This window comes from Clytia hemisphaerica, unplaced genomic scaffold, assembly GCF_902728285.1.
Source record: "Clytia hemisphaerica strain Z4C2 unplaced genomic scaffold, Clytia hemisphaerica genome assembly, whole genome shotgun sequence".
NCBI lineage: Eukaryota > Metazoa > Cnidaria > Hydrozoa > Leptothecata > Clytiidae > Clytia > Clytia hemisphaerica.
Genome location: NW_027103507.1, coordinates 206,102 through 230,650, shown reverse-complemented (window position 1 = coordinate 230,650; position 24,549 = coordinate 206,102). Strand labels below are relative to the sequence as shown.

Genomic DNA, 24,549 nt, shown 5'->3' with positions numbered 1-24,549 from the left:
TTTTCATTGAAAAAGAAGGAAAAAAGAAAAACAAAGTTTATGATGAATGAAGAGTGAATGAACTGAAAAAAGTTTCCGAAAGAAAAAATGGAAGAGGGTAGATTTATTTGAGAGTAAAATTTATGTTGTGTGCCTACAACTCTGCCCACAAGATTAAAAGTGAATTTTATATAATTTTCTTGATAAACTAAAGAAAAAATAAACGTGTTAAAAAATATTGAAAAAGTGAAGAAAAAAAATTGTTATAAAAAATAAAAATGAAAAAAGGCTATCAACTGTCAAAAGATAAACCTCTGAATTTTTTTAATTTGAAAATCTTCTTTTTTTAAATTTGATGGAATTTTGGATGGTTTATTTGATGGTTTGGTTTGATTATAATTGATTGATTAATTTTTTTGATGGTTTAGAAATATCAAGCGTGTTACATCTAGAACCTACCACAACTTCAAATTTAATCACACTTTCGTAAATTGCTGCTTTAACAACCTACCTGCTAGTACTACCTATGAGAATTTAAATTTTGTTAAAGCTATGGAAAAATAAACATTTATGCAAGAAAGAATACATAAAACCTAACATAAAGTAGGAAACATGAAAAATAGAAAATAGAGGGAAGATCTTTATATAAATGTTATGAAAAGATAACAACATATTTGTTTGAGGATGAGATAATATAGAAACACGAAAAATACAAAAAATTATGGAAAATTTTTATGAACCTGAACTTTCATCGATTGAAGAAGAGAGTGAAAATGAAAATTTTGACGAAGATGACGAATTTATTCAACTTGAATTATTTTATCAAAATGAAGAAAATGAATCTAGTCTAGAATCTTCGTACTCTGAAAGTGAAGAAAACTTGAGCCAACTATCTACTAGTCTAGAGGAGCTAGAAGACACATACTCAATGGATTATGAACTAATTTGTAGCTATGGTGAGGAAGGTAGCGACTCGCAGTGCTTAAAGGGTTTGGATGTAGAGGACGTTTTAATGTTGTCTGACCTCGAAGATGACGTTTTTGTATCTGAAAATGAAAATAATATAAGCCAAAACCATGATAGGATGCATCAAAACCATGAAAACAAGCAAAGTTTTATGATTAAAACCCTTGAAACTGGTAAAAGTATGTCTCAGAACCATGTTTATTTTGAAAAGGAGCAGCAATTTGAAACTAATCAAAATAAAAAAGAAAACATTCAAATTGCTGATGAAAATAATACTTTCAACAACTCTTGTGATCAAGAAATGAGTGATTCGGAGTCTGAAATGCGTCTTCAATTTGAGTATGATTGTAACAACAGTATTAATGAAGAAGCAGATTTGATTGACCACCAGTCTGGATATTCTGAAAGAGTTGGTGAAGATTATACACCTCCACCAAGGAAACGTAAAATCAGTGCTGAAATCGTCAAAAGGGTATTTTCTTTTTTCATCTTTCCAAAAGTTCTCTTTCATAATGAAATTTTTTAACCTAGTTTGTTTTCAAGTTCATTCTATGTATTTTGCAAGGAAAATGGAATGCATCCTTTGTATTTTCTAAGGAAAATGAAGTGCCTTCTTTGTATTTCAAAGAAAAAGGTATGAGCAGTGAATGAGTGCATTCCTAGTATTTTATGAGGAAAATTTACGAGGGTTTTCTTTGTATTTTCCAAAGTAAAAAAGTACATTCTTTGTATCTTCCTATGAGTATTTATGAATGATGCTTTTTGTATTTTCCGAGGAAAATATAACACTTTTTCTATAATATGAATAAGTGCGTTCACTGTCGTATTGTCCAAATAAAATATGTCATTCGTTATTTTGAAGGAAAATGAAGTGCATTCCTTGTATTTTCCAAGGAAAATAAGCTGCGTCATATATATTTTTTAAAGGAAATAAGTTTCATTATTGCATTTATTCAAGATTGAACATACCAGTTTCGAATACCCCTGATATCCAGGAGTTGCTTTAAGGTTTAAAAGCCTGAGAAATATTCTTCTGGATAAAATTAAATTACAATGTATTGTAATAAGCAAAGAATGTGTTTCTATAAACTTTTGGTATAAGACAAGATAGTTATTTATATTGAATGTCTCAGAATATCTAAATCAAAATTCTCGATAGTTAAAAGCCGATAGACAAATTCTAATTAAATTTTGCACAAACCGTGATCATAGAGACACGATTCTTTTTTGTAGAAATTCGTCTACTTTATTCACGTTAAAAACGTGTGAAAATTTTTACCTGCCTAGGGCGGTGGTTTCTATCTGTTTAGTTTGAATGCCCTATATGTAGGCATTTTAATAAGATGGTTTTAGCTCGATACTTTTGCAGATACCATCAGTGCTATGGTGTTTTGGAAGTTGTCAATATTCTTACCGTCCGAAAGGCTCTGGCTCAGTCCGAAAGGCTCTGGCTCAAGAGAGGGATCAATGTTGCAACTTTGTTTTTAACGTCAATTTAGCGTTTTCAAAATATTTTGTCACTGATTGTAACCTCAATGTACAGTTTTAAATTGTTCTTCCGTTCAGGCAGGATTTAAATAGGCGTCTGAAAATTCTGCATAATTCACCAAAATTTCAAGAATATGTATACACATTTTCGACCGTAGTCGCGCGGTCAGGCGGGAGCCACAATTATTTAATTAAACTAAACTCGATCCAATCCGTTTTTGACACAATTTTCTATTGTCTATAGGTGCGAAAAAAGGACTGGGACGGTTTTAGTGGGATAAAGCGGACAAAAAAATGCCCGCGCGGCAATTGGCAGCTACGGTCGAAACGGTGTGTTAATTTTCATTGTAAAATCCATTTTCCATCTCAGACGAAAAACCTTTCTTTGACCGATGCATTCAAAATAAATTCACATAGCTTTTGTGTGCACGTGCCATTCCTTCCATAGCTGGACTTGATTCTGAAAGAAGGTACCAATTGCAAGCTCAATAGAGGTGTAAATTAATGAATCATAGAAAAATTATTTAATTCTGTAAAAGTTTCTCTTCTTTAAAAAAAGTTTTAAAACGGTTACCAGCAGTTTTAAAGAGTCTTATTCAGTTTATATAAGGAAAATACGGAAATTATTTTTGTACACAAGTTTATTTTTTTCTGGCAGTTCTACAACAAAGTTTGTCTACAGTGAATTTGAATTTGTTGAATGGGTGTTCAAAATGTTGAATAATGTGAATTAAATTGAAACTGTGAATTTGTCACAAAGACACGCAGACAGAGTGAAATTTTCTTTCTTTCACGTTATATACTTTGTAAAGATGGTTTTAGAGCTTAAGGCCTTTTCTGTAGTCAGGAGATGAGCTTGTTTATAAGATATAGCGACAATGATTGAAAAATGTACAACATTTATTGAATTTCATACAGCTTGATGCTGACTTGGTCTCAGAGAGCACGTTTTTGAGTTTAAGCATTTTGATTGCCGGAGAGTTATGTGTGTTTTTGTTGGAAGCGTGAATTTTGATTGTCATTTTTGCTAGAGTTACCTGTGTGGTTAATGGTGTTTTAGTCTTTTCTTATCTATGCCAGTGGTGCTCAAATTTATGATGGGGAGTGTTTCTTTAAGCCACTCCTTATAAGATAAATGAAGACTCTCTGTCACCTTCCTGATCCGTCACTGTGTGCCATGTGTATTTTTTAGCATCGACTTCTTTCGTCTTGTTGTTTTTTTGGTTACAGTATGTGTTTATGTCTTTCAAATTCTTAGATTTGACCACTCTTTGGATCCAAAAGTTGATCCGTTGATGCCAACGGCAAAAAGGTCAATTTCAGATATGACCAAGAGATAGGTCAACTTAGATATCGCTTTGTGTCCTCGTGGGCAGAACCTCACACGTTCTAGCTTTAGTAGTAGAAAATTCAAAAAAAAAAATTTTTTACGTTTATGAAAGTTTTTAATACATAATTATAATTTTTATTTTATCTTCTGGTGACCACATAGGTCATGGAATCACAAGAGAAATATTGGCTTAATAATCGCGTTTCAAAACTGAATTCATATATTTCGTTTTGCAAAACGTTTTGATAATTTTCTTCTCTCAAACAATCCTTTCTTTTCGAGAAGTTTTTTTTCGAGAAGCTCGACTGCTTGTTTTTGTCATCTTTTGGAGACTTTTGGAGAATTTGATTCAGAATAATTTTAATGTGGTGATCACTCGATGTAATGTGGGATGGTTTTTGTTACCCTAGAAGAAAGAAAATTGATTTACTTGTTACACCCCTGTCTCAGTGCCGAGGTGGATCTCCGGAGATGAACATTTTTATGGAAATCTGAAAGGGGGGGGTAGAAAATCTATTGTTGCCAGCTGAAAAACGCCAGTGGAGATGGTTTTGGAGTGCAATTCTTTTCCTTCAATTATAAATGGGGATACAATCAAATGGCACCTTCCCTTTGTGATTAAAATTTCAGGTTATTTTTTTGTCCAGTGGAGCCAAGTTTCCAACGGGCCTTTGACAAAGGGGAGGCTTGTTGGATGATTTTTTGCCTTTGAACATCGTGAATTTTCCCATTTGGAAGTGGTCCTCTAGCTGTTTTTGTGACGGCTTGATTGAGCCTTTTTTCTTGGGTAATGAATGGTGCTGCCAGGGGGGTGGTCCTCGTGATCAGTACGACATAGCTAAATTTTTTTGAATTATATTTTTGAGCTGTTATTCCACCCACTAAACAATTGTGATATAATTAGTTCTTTTATTTTACCCCAACCCGCCCAAATATTATCACCGACATCCGGTCACTGAGACAGGCGTGTAAGGTAACTTTTATATATCATTTTTGTTCCAACTGATATTCTATAAGACCTTTGAAATAGGACAAAAATTATGACAAAAGGAAAAAAAATAAAACTACTTCCCGAAGTAGGATGAGAGGTTCTCTCAGTTCAAACTGTGTGTTCTTATTTTATACCTCACCCTAGTTCCCATCTTGATTTTAATTATAACAAAATAAAATCTTTTAATTCCTATAAATTTCATTTATGTTTCACTGTATATGAAGAGAGGATTAAAAATTGTGTTTTTATCGTGTATTTTTTCTCGAAGGGATTAAAAACACAGTTTACTGAAAAACTAACTTTGTTTTGACCACCTTGAAAATAATGTTTTAATTTTTTTCCTTTTCTTTAAAAAATAAAGAGGAACACGATCAAGCCGATTGAATTTTTTGTTTATTATATCATAATCACCATTTCATAGATTGAAATTGTGCGTGGAAGTTACGGGGACACCTGAACTAGTCCTCTCTTGGTGGATCGTTGTCGACACTTGGTATATATTGTCATTGGGGTGTTTGCAACTATAATGATATATTATGGAGCTTTTCTGGTGTGTTAGAATCCGTATTGCGTTTGATAGAATGATATAATGAGACTCTGAGGAGTTTGGTGTCCTGACTGACGTTTGAGTGTTTCTAAAATGTATTTATTCTCGCCAAAAGTGAATCTTATAATTTGGTACTTTTTTAATGAAGTCAAAATTTCTGATGGAAAGAAGACTTCCTTGAAACAGAATATCTAACAAAATATTGAGAGAGCAATGGAGAATTATCCAAGACCAAGGTCTACTAGCAGTAATGGTGATTCTTATGGTATTCTTGTTTGCATGGTAAGTTAAGTGTTAGTCATCAGTAAATATGATTGTTGCTTCATTGTCTATTTAGTGCCAACACGTGTATATGTGCGCATTGACCTCAATTTGATAGAGAACTACTAAACTGAAGACTGAAGTGAGATTCATTGCCTATTTTACGTTAGAAGAACGTCTTTATAACGTTGTAATTTCAATTTCCCGTCTTTCGTTTGTTAGCTTTTTTTAAGGTTTTACACACTTCTTTTTCTGGCTTGAAATTGATTAATCAAGGATCGACTGATAGTTGACCTTCGTTTCATTTTTTTCCTCAATAAGGAAGATAGCATTTACCTTTTTATTTGATATTGTTGCTTGCAGATACTTTCATAGGTTTCTGGCATTCACTAACGGATTCGTGCTCCTTAAATACACGTTGTTTTTTTAAGAAACTAGTTTTACCAAGCAGCCTCAATGTTTCTTAAAAAATCGGCCTTTTGAGCCTTAAATGTTTCTTATATGTTTCTAAACTTTTTGACATAATCAGCCTATTTTTCATGCAAAGAAAAAAAACATTTCTTTGATTGGAAGGTTCTTAAAAAAATCGAGTTAAAAAATGTTATTTTCTCATTCATTCTCAGCCTCAGCATGTTTTTTAGATGTTTCTTAGTTTTTAGCTCATGTTTTTTAAAAGTGTGTTTCTTAAAAAAAACGTGTACTATCTGTGGTATTGTAGAAGTCTGCAATTCAGATTACTTACCGAGGGCAAAACCTTCCATGCCCAACATTTTTGCAAGTGATTTTTTCTATTTTTTGATCGAAAATAATCCAACTTTCCAGCTTCCTCGTAAATGGTGAAGAGTTCTTATAAAAAACATGTACCAGCTGGGTTTGGTTGTAAGAGTTGTCCCCGAGTGGTTTTTTGATCATAATTTCAAAAGAAATTAGAATTGGCAACGTTAATTGTTATATAATGAAATTAACAAGGCCCTCAATTAAAAATAGAAAGATCATTGACCAAAAATTATGATTAGTTTTTGTGGGTAGTATTCATACTGGTGAATTTCACTGAAAATTATAGTATAGTCATTTTCTTTGTTGTTGTGCTTGTGGTACAAATGTTTTGATTAATGAGGCATTTTCTTCGTTGAAAGCCAATTGTCTGTTTTATTTTTCTGTTGTTGTTTTTTGGAAGATTGTCAATGGTCATTTGATATATGTTTGTAAGTTTCGCTTAATAATACCTTCATGGTTTTCTTGTCAGCCAATAAATTTTATTTTAAAATTCTTAAATCTAAATTAAGGCGACACCTTGCGTACCCCAGAGTAAAAAGACCTACACTAAAGTTTTTTGAAAAAGATGGCTATGATTTTGATTTTCATTCGCAGACTTTTAGAGAATTTTTAGCATATAGTTTGCTGTAATGGACCTCTCCATAGCAATTTCTATCAAAATGTCAAACCGTTTCGTGTCATAAAAGGTAGAGATTTCTACCTGGAGACATTCCCATGTGTGTCAAAATGGTTGGCCCGGAGCTGGGGGAAGCTTATGTACTCAAAATTGATATTGAAAACTCTATTCCAGTCATAAATTTAGAGAATTTAGTGATTTTGAGTATAATATTACAATGACGCCATATAGTTCTGCCTTGCCTTCGAAATTTACGTCATTAAATTCAAAACTACTGCACATAAAAACCGCCTTCCAAGATTTCCAGATAAAACTTCTGAGAGACTGGTTTGCATTGGTGGTTTTGACGATAATGACGTCATTCCAAGTCTTTGTTTAAGCTCAAGCTTTGATTAATCTTCTGAGACTTATAAGTTGCTCAAAAGTTTTAAATTTCTTTTCTCTTAAATTAATACCGTATTAATTACTAACATCCTTATTGTTTGATGTGAGGCGTGAGTACAAAATTTAAAGGAAATAGTGTCATCATTATAAATACAAACATTACATTAAAATTATGACATCATTCACGCACGGGATGATTTGTCAAATCTCTTGAATGAAATCTCTCGACAAATGAATTCTTTTTATTTCATTGCGTGCGGAGTATTGTTATCTATTGTCATTTGATTTTACGAGGTCATAAAAAAACAATGAAGTATGGTGGAGAGTTTTTATAGCTGTTATAAAATACTTGAAAGTGTTTTTATGAGGTTAGCAAATAAATATATATTGTACTGTGTAAGACCCGTTCTTTGAGTTTCAAGAGCTTGAATTGAGAGCATCGAAAGAGCTCATCTTTTTGGATCAAGGGCTATTTGCAAAAGTCTTCAAATCGTTTGGATTTTTTATTTTATTTTTTTTTTGTATTATTACGAAGAATGGCTCCTGGCAAAGTCTGTTACCACGAACAAGTTCGTATTTCTTTATCTTATAACTAAGGTTTTTCATTAAAAGTATCCGCGGAAGTTAAACGCCACGACTTAACCTCGAAATTGTGATGCAATTGAGCCAAACAAACTAATCAGTGCTCATAAAAGCATTTGATTGTTGAGGGCGTAAGCACGCTATAGTGAGCGGATCGAGTGAATCTGAATGGAGAAAAGAACTACCAGGTCCGGCGGAAGCGGGGAGACTTCAGCCTCCCCACTTTTGAGCAAATGAGATTTTTTCTCAAATTTCTAGCGAATTTTATCTCATTTTCTAGCCTTCAGGCTCCCCACTTCTACGGTTGTTCCGCCGGGCCTGATTACGCTAATATCTTCTGGGTATACCATGCTCGAAACTTTTTACAAAACATGTGCTTTCAGGGATGAATGGATCAATCAAATGGTCACTTTCGATTTCCTCATTTAAAGAGTTTAAAGTTTATTGGCAATAGATGAACCATGCCAAGAAAATAATCATAATCATAATCAAAGTATTGTCTTTAGAAGTATGGATCGTTCAACGTTTAATTAATTAGATTAATTTGTTTTGATGTTCTTTTGTTGTCTGTTTATTCCATTGTTTCGATCAATATTGAAAAGGCAATAAAACTGTAAAGCATTTTCCTGTGGGTCGGGATTTCCAGCTACACGTTTTTTTTATAAGGACATCCAAATTTTATGAAGCCTTCGAATGTTCTTAACTTTTTGAGTTTTAAGCCTAAAAATGTTCTTAACATGTTCTTATTTTGACCATTTTGTGAATCTTTGTGTCCATTTTCCTATCGGGTGTGTTCGAGTCCGCGAATCCTGAAAATGTTCTTAGCTTGTTCTTAACATTTTGGCCATCGAAGCATTATGTTTGCTCTTAAAAAAACGTGTACCAGCTGGATTTGGTTGTAAGAGTTGCCCCTGAATTATCATAAGTACTGTGAAGGATTCTGTTCAAACTCAAGTTTGTACTTCGCACGATTGTCCTACGGTATCTTTTCACTTGATCTCAAGTCTGAGGTCCACCTGAGGTCAAGAAAGTTTTGAAATTCACAGATACTCACGATAAAGAAGAAAAAAACGGGTAGGGTGCCAAATGATTTCATAATTTTGGCTATTTGTTGTTCAATGGTTTACGTAATAGATTTCCCATAATGCCATAGAGATTATAAGGCAATCCTATGGTGTTGAAAATATCAAAATCATGTCGCCACTGATCATCAGATAAGCCCTTAGTACAAATTAAGGAGATGATTGGGGTCATACAAAAGCCGAGATAATGAGGAGATAATAGCCTGAACACGATTACATTTTTTTTTCAAAATGGTATCCTTAGCTACGCCAAGATAATATCCATGCCATTTTACTTACAAATTATGCTTTACAACGGATAAATCGGATCAGTTTAGATTTTATCTGACTTTCAAAATTACTGCAATTTCTGCCATTTTGAATGAATAAGAAAAATTTTAAAGACCGATTGTTTTACATTCTTATATCAATAAAGAACTATAGCTATCTACTATAGCGTGCATTGTCGGAAGTGTCAATCTATAAAGGCGGAAATACACTTAATCTATTGTAATCCTATTTTCACAGTATTGTTTCTTTTGCTTCCCTATGAGACTACTGTATGAGTTATACATGACTTTTTACTGATTTGTATGGTGTCTTCCTGTGTATAAATTGTTAGGGTTCACGTATTTAGTCTTATGACAATAGTCTAGTTACACAGCAACTTGAAAGCAGCATCAGTGTTTGATTGGGGGAGTCAAATTCTTCATATGTTTTCTGATCGTGGATATTTTTGGCTTTGAAGAAAAGCCACATCGATAATTCTTGGGAATTTGTATATTCGATTGATCAGACTGTCTTTTGCTATTGGTGTATGAGAACACTTGGTTTAAAACTTATTGGAATTTCAAAATATTTGTTCTTTACTGTTTTGAACAGCGTAAAATCGACATTTTTCATACCAAATATACCCACCCACTTTGATAAACGTAAACCGACAAACAGACACGCTATGAAACCTCCTCGGCAGGTATCTTGACCTTATTTCTTTCTAATTTTGTTTTGTAATGTCGTATTTTTTAAACTTTTAGAAGTTTTGCGATTTGATTTTCTGGTTTGGTTGTGGGGCAAAAGTTTGAATTATATTCAATGCCGCAAAACTAACGAAGTTTGAAGTCACTTTTAAAACACTGGCACCCTTGCAGTGGCAATTTCAGTTATATGAGACTTTCAAGATCAGAAACTTGAGTTCTGCAAGAAATCGTGTCAAATTTTACGACCTGTCTGTTTTGTATGATATAGTACTCAATAACTCTTTTGCATAATCTGCTTTAAAGCTTTTTGAACTATCTTCAATTTGGTATCTAGGATGTTTATTCTTCTTTCCACTATATCCCACTCAGTTTCATGGTCGAACATCTAAAAATGATTTTATGCTACGCTATATAGTATAAGAAAGCCGTGGCAGGCTATAAAGGCCAAAAGATTTCTACTTACTTTCTTTCTTTGATCAACAAGAGATATATTATGGTTAGCTATAACATCTCTCTGGGTCAATGAGTCAAGAACTGTAACCTACCCCAATGTTGATACCGATACCCTTGTTAAGAAGGTCGGAGAGCTAGAATCGTCCATCATTTTGCTGTGACCTAACCGAGTCGGTAAAAGAACTTTGCTAGAATCCAGACCTTCGTATTATGCAACCTTCATAATCCAATCATGTAATAATTATCAAGTGTACTAATCTTTATAATATTTACTGCGGCTTTTTATTCCAAGATTTCATAAAATTTGACATTTCTATTTGGTGTTACTAGATTAATCCTCTCCCTCATTTTTATGTTTCTTCTGGTTTCTTGGCTTTATTTCATTTTTTATGGTGTAACAAAATTAAGAAGTTTGTGCAGATCATTACGGCTAGATAGATCGGTATAGCTTTTTGTTGTCAATCCAAGATTGGATCAACTAGCCACTATAACACTTGATTGACAGGAACTGGTTCTCATTAAATTTTTTCAATGTTTTTACCAAGCCGGGTAAGGTATATGCATTACATCCTTCGATTCTTGATGTTCCTGGCACTGTTGCTGCAAATGTGTGCATTTTAAAGTTAGTACACTACATTGTTTGAACGTTTACCTAACATTATATGGACGTTAGATGGACATTAAATTTCCCTATTGGTTATCGTAACTTTGACTTTGTGTGGCATCCAAATAAGAGAAAAAGGCAACGTGCCCAGCTGGCACACAACGTTGTTTCGACGTTAATCTAACGTTCACAACGTCCATTTAACTTTAGATTAACGTTGAAACAACGTTGTGTGCCAGCTGGGGGGTTTTGAATGTTTCTTTTGGCTGGACAAAAATAGGTACAATCATCATATCACCATATAGCGTCAGAGCAAAGCGTGATGTACTCAGAATATGATTTTTTATAAAATAATGTTTTTATCGAGCTTGGTGGTGCTCTCCTCTCTAGGAGTTTTCCTATTTTAGGGTAAAAACTCACGTCTTTGCTGTGTGAATCTTTAGAGCTGACGTTAATAATTTTACTTCCTTTGTCAGTGGTACTTAACTCTGCGTGTTTTACTTTCGTTAAATCTAAAATCGTTATCTTTTTGTGTTTTAAGATTTAGATAAGGTTCGTTTTCTTAAATGCCTACTGTATGTAGAAAACTAATAGCCAAGGCGTGGCTTATCTTATCACGCCATAATTATTGACGCAAAAAATACCGCAAAACGTTTTAGCTCTTGACGTGGTGTCCAATTTTAGATAATCGAAAGATATGCTAGTTTTTTCCGTTGTCTTTTATACAATGGAGTCTCCGTAACTCGAACTTCTATAATTCGATTCTTTCTATAATTCAAATCAACAACAGTCCCCTCAGTTTGGATACAGTTATGAATTTATACTTTCCTTAATTCGAATCTCTCTTTAATTCGAACAAAATTATCCTCAAGGGATCGAATTATAGAGACTCTACTGTATTTTAGACTCGAAAGTATTCATTCATATGTTTTTAGATGTCAGTCGTTTTATATCACAAGGGTATAATCCTATGGCATATGTTTTATGGATGTTTTAACCCTTTTAGTTCTAGAACACTGTTGCGTGGTCTTTTCCAGATGGCATTTTTAATGAAAATATTCAGAATTTTAGGCCGGTCACTCCAAAATGTTTTTTTTTTACTCAAAGGAAATAGCTCATCGACTTCAATCTAGTAAGATTTAGTTGAAATCAATCTATAGTATAAGAATGATACCGGGTGCGCCACAAAAAAGTTTCTCTCTTTAAAACTAATTTTCTCGAAATCTAAAAATTTTAAAAGAACCATTCCTATTTCATTGGAAAGAAGAATGATAAACTTGAATTTGGATGGGTCATTTATTAAATTCGGTCCATTAGATCAAAAGTTATCCTCAATTGAATAAAAAAGTTACTTTCAGAAAGTGCTCGAAAACGTTGAAAATCGACCTATCAAATTTTTACATTAAAATTGTCAATCGCAATAGCCTTTACATGATTAAAAGCATTTTTCGGTAATTAAACACATAAATTTCGAAACTGAAAGGCCGAAAGGGTTTAAAATCTTCATCAAAATCACTTTAATTTACTTTTACCAAAATTTTCTTCCGATTTTTGGTTTTAGATTGGATAAAGTCTATGTAAGGCTGGATGTATCTCGAAACCCATATTTGATGTATTTCTATGAATTTTACCAGATATTTTTGCCTGCCTTTTTCGACGAATTTTCTGCCTTTTATTGAAAATCAACCCTCCTTTATATAACAAAAGGTCATTTAGACAGCTAATTATCATTTTTAATGACAGAAACGAAGATAATGATGTATCGTGTAGTTATGCTTCTGTTTAATTTGATATGTCGATTATTAACGCTTTTGAGCACTTTCAGAAAGTAACTTTTTTATTTAATTGAGCATAACTTTTGATCTAATGAATCGAATTTGATAAATGACCCATCAAAATTTAAGTTTATCTTTCTTCTTTCCAATGAAATAGGAACGGTTTTTAAAACATTTTTAGATTTCGAGAAAATTAGTTTTAAAGAGAGAAACTTTTTTGTGGCGCACCCGGTATTTTACGTAATCCGAATAAAAGTTGGAATTAAATTGTATCGCTACTTGCCAAAACCGACAAACTTTTATATTCGTCTTTATAGAAAAGACCGAACATTTTTGATCGGAAAAATTTCAAACCTATGTGATAACAATTTTTTAATATCTAAAGCGAACCACGATTTTTTTTATCCTTATCATAATTCGTTTTCCAAAAATTTTGGTTTCAAAACTTTACTGAGAGTCTATTACTTTTAACTTTTTAATGATCAAAAGTAATATTAGATTTTGGAAATTGTATTTTCAAAAGTCATTGACAAATTTGTGGTTGAAGTCTATTTAAAATTTTGAAAGATTCTAAAGTTTTTTTTATGTATCTCATTCATATACTGATCATCTTGGATATGTTTTATTGCTTGTAAAACTACTTTCAAAGGTTTTGCAGTCTGTTGTTAATATTTGGGTTTTCAAAAAAATCACTGAGTTTTAATGTCGTTGTTTAAGTTTTAATCGAAGTCCAATTTTGAGGTGTTTGAAAAGTTTAAAAACTCATGAAGTTTGATTTTTTTCTAAAATACCGGACACCTCGAACAGTGGAGACAGAATCGATTGCAATAATTGAATTCTATCATTCATTCTCAGCTTGGGCAAATAATATACTAATGTTTTTTGTATCAATAATAGCCATTGGCAAAATGTTAAGCCAATTAGAATTCATAATACAACCATAGCTTACCGAAAGAGACTTACTCGATACAGCCCAGTGCAGTATTCAAAAAGGTCCTTTTCTAAAAGCACAGTTTTATAGTATATTAACCACTAAGCCCTCTTTGAGCTAGCTAAACGGATTTGAACAAGCAACCCATTTTTACAATAATAAAAGAGCAGTCGAACTCAAAAAAGGAGTATGGTACTTAGAGAATTTCTGTCAAACCATCTCAGTGAGACCCCCTGAGTAAAATTATTGTTAGAGCTATGTTGGAGTGCTTCCTATTTTCCTACCATTTAAATGGATTAAATTTTGTTACCATTTTATATGCTCTGCAGTATACTACTAACAAATCATATTTTTATTGATTTCATTGATTCGATATAATACCATGTTACATAGTATTATGGTTGTTAGTTATAAGCATATTATCAATAAACACTTTGTAAGATTTCGAAGAACTTTGAAGATATTTCTTTGAGTATTTTTGTTTCTTGAGGGTCGAGATTTTCTTAATCTCATCAAAATATGATTGGAAATGTACAATCCCTTTAAAAGAATAAAACTCCAAATCAATGTGGTCAATAAATTCTTACTATCATGCTTACAGTATAGTTTTTTTGCTCAGTCATGTATTGTTTTGTATATAACAGTTGTCTTAATTAATCTGTGACAGCCAGCCTCCTTTCCGCTCAAGATTATTCAAAAAAGATTTTTTTACTGCTGCTCTGCCAGGCTCTTATGAGAAGAAATATACGAGCTGTTACTCTGCGTTGCTTGATTTCATATAAATTCATCGTTGTGTTGACTTATTAATATTGTGTAAGTTTTATCAAAAACTTTCTTGGTTTTATAATAGGTTTTTTTTTATTTCAGAATTTTAAAGATTCTAATAAATGTCCTAAGAAAATAGGTGTTTCAGGGTCCGCAAAGCCTTAAGGGCCCGGGGGGGGCACTGGGTTTGCGGACTGACGGTATGTGCGGGCCAAAAATTGGCTTTTAAAATTGCACCCTTACAGTGCAGCAAAAATCAGTGAAAATCATACCCTTAGAGTGCATTTTCCCCCAAATTTTCGATCCCTTTCGTGCAAAAAATGGTCAAAATTCTAGCATTTTTGGTCAAAATATCTAGATTTTTCAAGAATTTTCTGAAATTTCTACCCTTACAGTGCATCTCTAGTTTTTCCGACCCTTACAGTGCATTTGAGGTGCCTTGAAAAAGACACCCTTAGTGCCCGCACATACCCGTCGGTCCTTTTGCGCAGCTGCCTCCCCGGGCTTAAGGGGCCTTATGTTCTAACATAGTTTGTTCTCTTTAAAAAACGTAATAAATATCTTCAAGAATAACTTCAACGTCGTTAATTTTAGACCTCCTTCCGCCAGTTGTTTCTTTAACTGATTCATAGCTGATTTGACCTAATGCATTTCTATAGGTTAAAGACTAAAGTTTCCATTTAGACATTATATTAGAGAAAGTCATTGAGTTTGAAGCCCGAAGGGCTAGAAAAGAATCTCTAACCTTTCACAGGCAAGAAAAAGTGAACCCAGAACGCGTTTAGAACGCACTACAATCATGACAACGGATAGTGTTTACCGATTCCTTTGTTTTTGACGACTACATTTTTTGAAATCTAGCGTTAGATTTTAGTTTCAATCCGGTGTATGTGTAAAAACTACGCGCGGGCGTTCTGAATGGGAAATAAGTGGTCTCATTTCCCATCCAGGAGTTTCGCCTCAAGCCTTTCGGGCTTGAAACTCAACGGAGAAAAGTAAATCTAGCCTGTAGGTGTTTATTGAGTTGTTCATCATGTATATCATCTTGTAATGTTTATCTTTCACGCTGTAAATTGAATCCAAAGGTCTACAAATCAAATTCTTGAGCAATATTAAGGTCTTTTCTTGAAAATTTATCTTTTAGCAAACAAGAAATCTCATAAAACAATATCACCGAACATTAGAATTAGTCTACACCGGGTTGGCCTTGTAAGCTTGAAATCGATAATTTAGTTGAGTAATCGAGACAAATTTGAAAGAGGGGTCGTCATTTTTCTCAAATCCTTAAAATCTTCTTGACGACGGTCTGTTGTTCATCATAACGAATCTCAACCAGTCCCGGGGGAGGAAAATGGCGGGTAAGTGAAGACTGTCTAGAAGACCGTCTCTTAGCGAGACTAAATTTTTGCGAAAAAAGTGACAATTTTCGAAAAGAATCCCAACCCTTAGAGAGACAATTCTGATTTTTAACCCCGTGCAGCTAGTCTTCTTGAAATCAGGCGCGGTCATAATATTAATGCAATATAGTATCGATTGTTACCATATTTCCTGAAAATAGTCTTCTGGAATGACAAGCCTTATCGAAAGACATATGTAATTTCTTTGTGCCTTTTCAAAATGACTTTGCAATGTCACTTTTCAAGATGTCAAAATGAGGTCATCATTAAAAATGTTCAAAAGCGTTATAACTGTATAACATGTTTAGTCAGCTACCGTTTTATGTCATTTATGTTACATCCTGAACGAATTTCTGATGTCATCATAAAATGACATATGTGATTTTGAAGGGGTCATGAAAAAAGTGTTGCGTTTACTGTGGAATACTAAAGTCTTTTATCTTTCCTCATCTTCCAAAATTTGATACATACCGTATTACTTCGAATTAACGCTCCCTTCTTTTAACCCCCCCTCCCTCAAATAAACACCCTTCTGAAAATTTCCAAGAAACCGTTTAAAGTAGATGTTTAATAGGGAAAAAAATGTCCCCTAATAATGAAAGGGAACTATAATTTGTTTTTCGTTTTCACCTTTTTCGTGAGATCTTCTAATACTGTAAGAATTCTTATGCTTCTTAGCCTCAATGATAATTTGATATCATCCACGCATCACGCGTACATTATTTATATAGCAAGCATTTAAAGTGAGATGAGTGGTACTTCAAAAGAACAGTTCCGGTACATAAAGCCACATTTCAACTCAAATAATTGTTTGTTTGGCCTAACCACATTCTTACTGAGTGAGATCGCTCTCTCTTATATATGATAAGACTTATTTGAGACACAAGAGAAATCCTAAGGCCTTAAAGCCAAATGAGCACTTTTAGAAGTCATCTTTATTCTAACCTACAATTTGGAATACTGTATTGTATACCCTATTATCGCTATCTAAAGTGCTGTTTACTAGTTCCCCTGTCAGCTTTCTTTTAATGCCTACTAAAGTATGTTCTTGGGATTTCCACCCAAATAGAATATGTTCTTTAATTCGAGTCTTCATCTAAAGAGTGTCCCACTAATTTCACTTTAATCTTAAAATCAATAGTTGAGTCTTCATAACTGGAATCTCTATATCTCGAAAGTCTTCTTATTAACTCGAACAAGCTTTCTTTTTTAACGATGTCTCATAAACTAATCTCGATAACTTGGTATCTCGAGTTTAACTCGAAAAAATTTGTGTTCCCCGTGCAGGTTCGAGTTATGGAGACTTCATTGTATTCTTAAATCTCTTTTTTTGGAAAGGTCTTTTATAATTTATTCTATTGTTTTTCTTTTCTTCAGATGTCCTTCTTGGAGTCATCCACCAATCCCGAAAGCCAATCACGAATCATTGTACGCGAATTCAAAGATCCTTTCTGTTTTTCGTCGTCATCGCAACAAGAAAATAACAACAAAGCGTCTTTGGTACCGTCACGTAACAAATGGACGTCAAACGACTTAACGTCATATAAACGTCGCTCCGTAAACGTCGATACAAACAATAACACGAACTCGCGTAAACATTTATCGAGTAATCGAAACTCGTCTTGTACGATATCATTCGATGAGTTGCACGGTGGTCGCGACGAAATAAACACGATATCAGAGAAAGACAAACCGATTCTTAAGTTATGGGCACAAAAGAATAAATCGAACGCCGCTGTTAAAGACGCAAATAGATCCAGTTACTTGGGCTCTCCCAACGACGCGAAAAAAGTTTTGGGCCAGATATCAGGTACTCCTTGGGGAAAATATTTAAAAACGAACAGTCGTAAAGATACAATGACGGAGAGTAATAAACAAGACTCGAGATCCACGGCCAGGCGCTCTGATATCATGATAACGACTCGGTCCGTCCGAAAGGGGCCACAAGTTGAGACAAAAGTGCGACCAAAATCTGCGTACTATGAAAAAACTACAATTGAAAGTCTGCAAAAGAGAGAAATACCAATAGATATAGACGATAAAAATCCAATGCAAAATCCTTCGAAAGATGTAAATAACAATAACAATAGAACTAAAGCGTTAAAAAGATCTTCTAAGATTATAATTCGTTCAAATTCAACTGCCAAAGAGCCGCCGGCACCGTCAGTTAAAACAGTCATTCGTACAAATTCGACCGCTACGCTGGATAACAAACATGTGAAAGTTGAACGAAAAGACTCTGCAGAACGACCCAAAGTTAATACAACGTCAGATAGAGCAGATCATAAGGAGAATGTCGCAATCTCCAGTTCTATTAACAATTCAAAAGAACTTCTTGAATCAGAACAAGCTGAGAATACAAAACATTGTAGGACAGCATCTGTAGATAGTTCCGAACCCGAACAAAATCAGGACATTGAAACAAGAGAACAATCAAACACCGGTAACAAACCAACACCACCAAAGACGTTGGCAAAACCCAAACCACCATCAAGTAAAAAGACAGTCGAATATCATAATTCATTTTTAGATGACCTGGATGATTTAGAATCTGAAATTGATCAACAGTTAATGGGCACTAATAAACAACCTCCGCCTCCTGTTCCGCGAAGGAGTAGCTCTAAAACGAGCGAACTAACGGATTTCTTGAAAAAGTTAAATGATCAGGAAGAGAAATCGAGTACTCCGAAATTAACTCGCGCTACGACGCTAACTTCGCCTTCAACGACTACTGTTATTACCACGGCAACTATGACGTCGACTATCAATAGTGTTATTACGCAGAATCTGTCACGTACACTCCCTCCAACAACGACGACGACGCCGTCAAACGAACAGGAGCAAAAAACGACATCAAATGATAACGTCGAGGAAAAACAAAGTTTCAAAGATACTCTTGCAGAATATGACGTCATTTCAAGCCAATCAGATGAAGCTTCCGAAAACGAGGCTGTTAAGAGCAATAATATTGATCCTCCAAATGAGACTTATGTGGATGTGGAAGGTAAGTGTGTTTATGCTGCACCAGAAAGCACTTCACTGAGCGAAGACAGACAGTTGAATAAGAAAGAAAGCGAGACAAATCAGCGCACTGATGATAACAATTCATGTCACATTATTAATAACGTGCGTAATCTTTTTAATGATAACACTATCACAAAAACTCATTACGATGTTAATAGCTTTTCCACTTATATTGGAAAACCAGAAGATGAGATTATTAATACGACAGCACAAATTGATTTTGTTAATAACGGTGGACGTGAACAAAAATCACTTGCTGATCAAAAAAGATCTGTTAGTAGAACTCATAGTTACGATAAAAAGTTACGACAACTTCGGACGAGATCGTTTTCGTCAGCTGATATACTTTTACGACGATATAACTCGGTTAACGACGACCCAACGACCTTGTACAGATCGCTAACACCTGAAGACGAACGACGAAAAAGTGTAGATTTTACGAGATTGGTTTCTGCGACTCCGTGGCGAAACTCGAAATCTTCGGCAAGCCCTACTGACGAAAAGCCTTCGACTCCTACGGGCGAAAAGAACTTTCCAACGAACGAAAAGACCTCTGTTACGAATTCAAAATCTATTCTTACAGCAAAGGAGACAGCAGCCAAAGTTGTTTTACGAAGTAAGTCATCAAATGGCATTATCACAACAAAGGAACCGCTGTTAAATAAACATTCAAGGCGACGTTTCAGCGAAAGTTTTGTGTATGATAATTTGTTAAACCACCGGCAAGAAGTCATACCATCTACAGCATTCATAATAAAACAAGTTGACATTGACTTTGAAAGCACTGCGAACAAAACAATAGATAGTGTAAATACAAGTGAATTAAATTTAATCAAGGAAGAGACAACAATAAATTCGTATACAGATATCGAGTCTCAAATTACTGGGCTTGTTTTTCCTCCGAATCAACATCAAACGCATGACAACAAAGACCAAGTTCGTAATACAAGACCGCTATCATTTACTCGAAGAAAATCAAGCTATACGGACGTTTTTTACACAACGGCAGAATTGAAAGAGGAAGATTCTGAACTCGTTCTTAGTGCTGTACCACCAACCGAACGCCGCCATATTGAAATCGAAAACGAAAGCACAACAAACTTTTCTTCGAATTTTGTAAACAACGAGCAGCCGTGCCGCCAGCCAGACGCTTTTGAAAAAAAGCAACAAAATCATAAACAAAATGTTGCAGATGTGAATGGATTCGGCTCAAGTGAAGATCAAAGCATGTCAGGAAGATATTATACAACATCAACTCGTTCAAGTAATAAATATAATTCTTATTATGATCGACAACATGATCCAATCTTCAAAACGTCATCTTTGTCAACAAATCTAAGCCGTCGAAACAATGAAAGTGCTAATATGTCAGATAAACATTTTGTTGGAAGAAAGAACAGCCTTGATTCACAAAATGACTTTCCCTCTTCTACACACATTAAAAGTCGTTATGAAAGAAGTTATAGCTTGAACGAGGATTATAGCAGTAAGTACGATCGATCATATCTGCCAAAAGTCTCAAGAAGGGCTAGTGAAGACACTTCTAACATTGTTGACACTTCTTATGTTCCAAAATCTGCTTACTTACGACAACGATTACAAGAGATACAAACATCTAAAGACAGAGGAAAACAAGCTTCCAGAATCAGAGACAACTCATTATCATCTGAAGGCTCATCAACTTCTACCCCAAGAAGAAAGACTTCTCTTAAAACTGAAGATAAAATCGATGAGTTTATACGAAATCATCGTGAACGCAGAAGCACTGAAAGAAGACTTTCAAATTCAAGTTCATCATCATCTTACAATTCAACTTCACCTCCTTACAGTCCTGTAAAAACTTCCAGCGCTAAGTCGTCATTCACCTATATCAGCAATAACAGTAAAACAAGTTTAACGTCAAGCTCAAGAAACAATTGTTTAGATAACAGTTCTCTTGAAGAAGAGAAAGAGAAAGTTTTGAATTGTAAAAATTCGACAACAAATCATATTCAAGAATCAAATTTGTTATCAAATGGACATGTACGTAAAGATGAATACAAAAGTATAACACCGCCACCTGATACTTTGAAAAATTTTAAAAGCATCAACCCAATAAACACATCATACACTGAAGATCAAAAGAATCTTGAAATCAAGCCTATAGAAAATCAAGAATCAAAAGAACACAAAGAAGACGAAATGAGACGTGGCTCACTTAAAGATGTTAAGGACGCTGTTGTTCGTAGATTTGCAGGTTCCAGTGACTCCAAGAAAATCAAGGAAGTTCAAGAAGAAGCCCCGTCAGACATCCAAGAATCGCCTTTTGATAAAAATGCCATCACTTCTAAAAATGAAAAAGACAACAAACCACCCAAAGCAATTACAGTGACAACAAAAACAAATCGTTTTGGAAAAGAAAAAACTTTTGGAAGCATCACAAGAATTACATCATCAAAGATCTCAACAGCTACTGATTTGAAGTCATTTTCGTCATCCAAGAAGAAAGATAAACAAAAACACGATGCCAGTAAGTTATGACATACAATTTACTTTTAATAACATGTTACGTGCACTGTAAATCTACAAGCATGACTTTGCTATAATTAACAAGATTTTTAAACTGTCTTAACTCTACTTATGCACTTTTGTGTTGTTGTTGTTTGATCATATCTGTTTACAAAACTGCATTTGACTTTCCTTTGATAATTAGATGTTTTAAGTAATGGTTCCTTAGGAAAGTTGTTTTTGATATGTTTAGAATGGATTAATAGTTTTATGAGCTTGTATGTTCTCTTGCAAAATCACTTTTTGCCTACTTGTGGGACAGATAGGGGCTTTCAGTTTTCACTTTGTGGTTTAGTTCAATCAGTTGTGAAAAGTTAATTATGAAATTTTATTCAGTTCTCCTCTTTTTGTGTTTGTGTTAAATATGTTTTCTTTTTTTCTGACAGTTTTAAAGATATCATTTTAGCTATATGTCAATAAAGTTTAGGACTTTTTTAGATTATTAAAAGATCTGACAAATTGATATTACATTTTTGAAAGATTTTCTTTCTGTCAGTTTTTTTGTTTCTTTGCTATTAATTAAAACAACTGTTATGATGTTTTGTTTTTAAAAGGTCAGCCTAAAAGGGGGTAGAAATGATAAGGTGTCATTTATAATGATATCCTTTTAGTATATGAGAAATGTTAACACTATTAAGTGTCTTTCATTGGTTTATATCTGGTAAGTTATACTGTATTTGAACTAAGGATATTGTTATCAAACAAGGTAATTCGACATGAGATATTTTTAATAGGTCGTTAAATAGTTCATGTTAGCTTCCCTACAATTTTAAAAAAATTGTTCAGTTTGTGCCAGGGTAATTATAAACAAAATTGATTAGATAAGATAGTTGTTGACGTAAGCTTATATCTTTTGTTTAGTATATCAAATAATTACCAGCATTGATAAAAAGCAAATACTACTATTTGTTTTCTTTCTTATTGTATGTGATTCACAAACTGTTCATAAATATCCTTATTGTACACTTGTCATGTAAAAATGTCAAAATTAACACTACTAAATTTCATCCAAGACGTAATTAATACACTGTCTCAATTGAGACTGACAGAATAAAGAACTACTATACATGACATTTTTTCTACGAAAACCTTTAACTAGGCTCTCTAGCATGTTTTTAATTTGAAAACCATACATAAAAATGTATAACACAGACATACACACAATTTGTAAAAAATATTTTACAAAATTATTGTTTATTTTTCCAAAAATGCATACGCCATACAAAACATATATACTTCATATTATATAGATAGTATAGTACTATCAATTACAATCACAAACATTAGAACAATAGCTGACAAAAAAGGAACATAATTTTCCTTAATAGATAACTAAAAGGTAATTTCAATCTGTATTTCAGAAGAACAGGAAAATGGTATTTTAGAAAAGTGGTTTTCCTGTATACTTAATTTCCCATTTACAACTACATGAAATCCAACTAAACTTGACAAGGCATTAGTGTAAGGTATTATCATTAAACGAGACATCTTATGCTCATTTAGTAAAGTATTTGGAGAGTATTGTTGTTAGAGTAGAGGAAACTCGATAAAAACAGAAATTTCAAACGTTTTAGAATTACACGAGATTATTGACTTCAGTTTCGAGTAATGTCAACTGCAGGGTTTTGAAAATCTTTACTTTTTTAGTATTATAGGTCAAAATTGTCAATTGTATTCTTTTGCAAGCTAATCAAGGCTATTCCTTTTCACTAAATAAAATAGAAAATAAATCGAGATGTTTTTATAAGCTTAGAACTTTTTGGATTCCAAAATTGAGAAGTGTTGACCTCAGATTTCACTTTATTCTTTATCATCTCTTCTTCTCTTTTATTTTTCCTTTAACAATCTTTGCATAATTTATTAACTATCTGATGTCTTTTTTCGAACCTTCATCTTTTATCTACATTTTTTTTGCCTTCAATATAGATAAAATGCAATGAGATTTCTTCCTCACGTTATTATTTTTTGGGGACACGAACAATAAATATTTTTATTTCTGTCCCTCTCGAGTTTCTTGAAAAAGAAAAATATTAACTGAAAAATAGTTTTGGGGAAGGGGGATAATACTGAACTTGTCTTCCTTATTAAAACAGTCTGAATGTTTCATAAAGTTTGTTTCTCAGAAAGATCAATCAGAAATATACAGTAGCCTGACAGAGAGAGAGTTTTTTAGAACCTTCAGGAAAAGCACAGTTTTCAATTTTCTCTTTCAATTTTTGGGAAAAGTTTTATAAGATGGCTTGTCTTGTGAATGTTTCTATTGTTTTCAAACAAAAGGAGAAAGGTGAGCATATGTTAATGGAGTAAAGGTTCTTCTAATTATGATATTTTAAACAGAATCCTTCTACTGGTTAAAGAAACTTTCAAAATTTGTATTTCTTTTTGACTATACCTTTGGGTCATCAGATATCAACAAAAAATGAACATCATTTGTAAGAATTCTTTCTAATTTTCTTCTTTTTCTTTTTCTTTCTTTTCACAGAAACTGAAGATCAAACATCACCAAGTAAAGGTATTTTATATCAAAACAAAGTCATTGTCTCTACAATGTTTTTTTTATAAAAACATCCAATTTTTTTAAGCTTGTGGATGTTCTTACCTTTTTGAGTTTTAAGCCTTAAGATAATCTTAACATATTAGATATACTTATTTTCCCAATTTTTTATATGAATTTCTTATCGATTTTCCTAAGAAACTGGGTGTTATAAAGAGTCCACAAAGCCTCAAAATGTTCTTAACTTGTTCTCAATATTTTAGCGATCGAAGCATTACACAAGTTAATCTTTTTTATCAGTTCACTGAAGCAAAAAAACACGGTCATAGACTTGATAGATATTTTTGCGAAATTTAATTTAGAAACTTTTATTGGAATTGAGGCTAACGCCACATTAGTTATCCGTTGAAATTGAAAAGGGATGTGTTAGACCTTTCGTTTAGAATTTCGCTGTTTTTAATACATTCGATGACCATTTTGTAATCACGATTTGTAGGTCATAAATCAAAAATGACATTTTGATGTCTTTTTGGGGTCAGACGTTTTAAATCGATTCCAAACATACAGCTGTCTCATATTACTAACCAAACCTAAAAACAA

At 33.4% G+C, this 24,549-nt stretch overlaps 1 protein-coding gene across 1 annotated transcript in view; it reads left to right on the top strand.

Annotated features, from left to right (window-relative positions):
* The first annotated feature begins 498 nt into the window (after positions 1 to 498).
* The window catches only part of LOC136798879 (supervillin-like), a 39,015-nt gene continuing 14,964 nt past the window's right edge, over positions 499 to 24,549 (top strand). The window contains exons 1-3 of the mRNA XM_067055541.1: positions 499 to 1,417; positions 17,262 to 21,417; positions 23,938 to 23,967. Of these exons, the coding sequence (XP_066911642.1) occupies positions 701 to 1,417; positions 17,262 to 21,417; positions 23,938 to 23,967 (4,903 nt within the window). The 5' untranslated portion in view covers positions 499 to 700. The remainder of the gene's footprint in view (positions 1,418 to 17,261; positions 21,418 to 23,937; positions 23,968 to 24,549) is intronic.